Source organism: Myotis davidii, unplaced genomic scaffold (genome assembly GCF_000327345.1).
Source record: "Myotis davidii unplaced genomic scaffold, ASM32734v1 scaffold21, whole genome shotgun sequence".
In the NCBI taxonomy this organism is placed as follows: Eukaryota; Metazoa; Chordata; class Mammalia; order Chiroptera; family Vespertilionidae; genus Myotis; species Myotis davidii.
This window is the reverse complement of record NW_006292573.1, coordinates 410,702-413,233: the sequence shown is the minus strand read 5'-3', so window position 1 is coordinate 413,233 and position 2,532 is coordinate 410,702. Positions and strand designations below refer to the sequence as shown.

At 43.8% G+C, this 2,532-nt stretch overlaps 1 protein-coding gene across 4 annotated transcripts in view; it reads left to right on the top strand.

The window, feature by feature from the left end:
- Positions 1 to 2,532, top strand: part of AP4S1 (adaptor related protein complex 4 sigma 1 subunit) — a 54,141-nt gene that overhangs the window by 30,279 nt on the left and 21,330 nt on the right. For all 4 annotated transcript variants that reach the window (XM_015565474.1, XM_015565472.1, XM_006766012.2 and 1 more), the window contains exon 2: positions 346 to 550. In XM_015565474.1, coding sequence (XP_015420960.1) covers positions 413 to 550 — 138 coding nt within the window. In that variant the 5' untranslated portion in view covers positions 346 to 412. The remainder of the gene's footprint in view (positions 1 to 345; positions 551 to 2,532) is intronic.

Here is a 2,532-nt window from a genome sequence, read left to right as displayed (position 1 = left end):
CGGTTTGGCTCAGTGGATAGAGCGTCGGCCTGCAGACTCAGGGGTCCCAGGTTCGATTCCGGTCAAGGGCATGTACCTTGTTTGCGGACATATACCCAGTGTGGAGTGTGCAGGAGGCAGCTGATCGATGTTTCTCTCATTGATGTTCTAACTCTCTATCCTTCTCCCTTCCTCTCTGTAAAAAATCAATAAAACATCTTTAAAAAAATATATAAAACCTCATTAGTGAAGATCAGTGACATCAGAACACATTTTTTATTTACTTCTGGTTCATCTGTAGAACACATTTAATATGATCCTTTGTGAAAATTGATCTTGCTGTTCTGTTTTTCTTTCATCCTTCAGGTTCTAATTATAGCCACCCTTGCCATAACTTTTGATTTACATTTGGAAAAATACTGTCCAGAAAAAAATGATAAAATTCTTCCTCATGGTGAATAAACAAGGGCAGACCCGGCTGTCTAAGTACTATGAGCACGTGGATATTAATAAGCGTACAATTCTGGAAACAGAAGTCATCAAGAGCTGTCTCTCTCGATCCAGTGAACAAGTAAGTTTCCAATTCTCTTTATCTCTGCATTCAACTCAGCGGTGGCATATCTGTTACTACCGTGTCTCAGGGGGCATTGTTTTCTTTGAACTACATTCTTTCAACAGCTATTAGGAAAAATAATAAGTGAAATGAAGCCGAAACCGGTTTGGCTCAGTGGATAGAGCGTCGGCTTGCGGACTGAAAGGTCCCAGGTTCAATTCCGGTCAAGGGCATGTACCTGGGTTGCGGGCACATCCCCGGTAGGAGGTGTGCAGGAGGCAGCTGATTGATGTTTCTCTCTTATCGATGTTTCTAACTCTATCTCTCTCCCTTCCTCTCTGTAAAAAATCAATAAAATATATTTTAAAAAAAATAAGTGAAATGAAGGCTGAAGCATAGCTCTCCTTATATCCCTTTAAGGAAAATAAAAACAAACCAGAAAAAGTCTTGGGTTCATATTTAGGTCAGCATGTTTGTCTCAGTGATCATGGTGAACTGAAGTGGTGGTAGCAATAAGATAGAAGGAGTAGTGGACAGGTGTGGAAAGTACTTCTAAGGTAGAATTGATAGGTCTTGCTGGCTGCTGATAGACATATCTTCTTTTTTGTTTGTATGAATTCAACCCTTGGAACTCTTAGGAGCACTTGTAGCAGGTGGTTTTCTTTAAGCCAAAAGTTGAAGATCAGATGACCAGTATAGAGGTAAACACTCAAGACACACTTTGTGCCAGAGAATAATAATATGATTCTCATATGTGATGCAGTTTTTTTTTGCTTATTATTTTTGTGAATTTGCCACCAACATAATACTGGAACTAGTGATTTTAAAACGAACTTGAGCCAAAACCGGTTTGGCTCAGTGGATAGAGCGTCGGCCTGCAGACTGGGGGGTCCCGGGTTCGATTCCGGTCAAGGGCGTGTGCCTTGGTTGCGGGCGCATCCCCGGTTGGGGGTGTGCAGGAGGCGGCTGATCGATGTTTCTCTCTCGTCGATGTTTCTGACTCTCTATCTCTCTCCCTTCCTCTCTGTAAAAAAATCAATAAAATATATTTAAAAAAATAAAAAATAAAAATAAAACGAACTTGATTTGACCTGTGTTCTTTTATTATATAGATAAGAGAAATGGAAGTTAAAAAAAAAAAAAGAAACAACAAATCCATTCATTCGGCCAAAATTAAGGTTAAATTAAATCATTAAATAATTTAGAGGACGGCGAAGATGGCGACCGGCAGGAAGGCAGGGAGGGAGATATGAGAGCATGAGGGAGTGATAGAGGAGTGTGTGGACAGGTGTGGTGTGTGTGTGTGTGTATGTGCTAGGGACAGTTAGATTCTGCAGGTCTTCTAAGGGGATGCTAAACCGGGCAGACTTAGACAGCGGAGCCCCGCTCCCAGTGCGGACACTCCTGGGCAGCCAGCACAGGCACAGCAACCACGCCATCTTGGAAAACAGAGCTGCTTGAGACTAGGATCCTGGCCTCAGCACCAGCCAGTCTGGTCTCAGACGCATACCAGGACCCTGCAGCCACTGGGGACAGAGACCTACGACCACAGCTACAGACCTGCGGACACCAAAAGTTCAGAAATCCCCGTGGCAGATCCGTGAGTAACAGAGCCCATTCCCCTCCCCGCAGGCTCAAGGGCAGCGCCATAGTAACTGATAGACCTACCCCTTGCCCGGTATCAGTGCTGCTACAGGGACCTTAGCCTGGAAGTGCGCCAACACCGGGAACTTGTCCCTTGCTGCGGAGGCTAAGGGAGCCTTGGCCTGGAAGTGCGCGAACACCCGGGAACTTGCATTTCAAAAATTCATCTGGAATAAAAAAAGACCTCAAATAGCTGCAGCAATCCTGAGAAAGAAGAACAAAGTAGGTGGGATCTCAATACCAGATATCAAATTGTATTACAAAGCCACTTTTCTTAAAACAGCTTGGTACTGGCACAAGAACAGACATATAGATCAATGGAATAGAATAGAGAACCCAGAGATTGCCCCAAACCA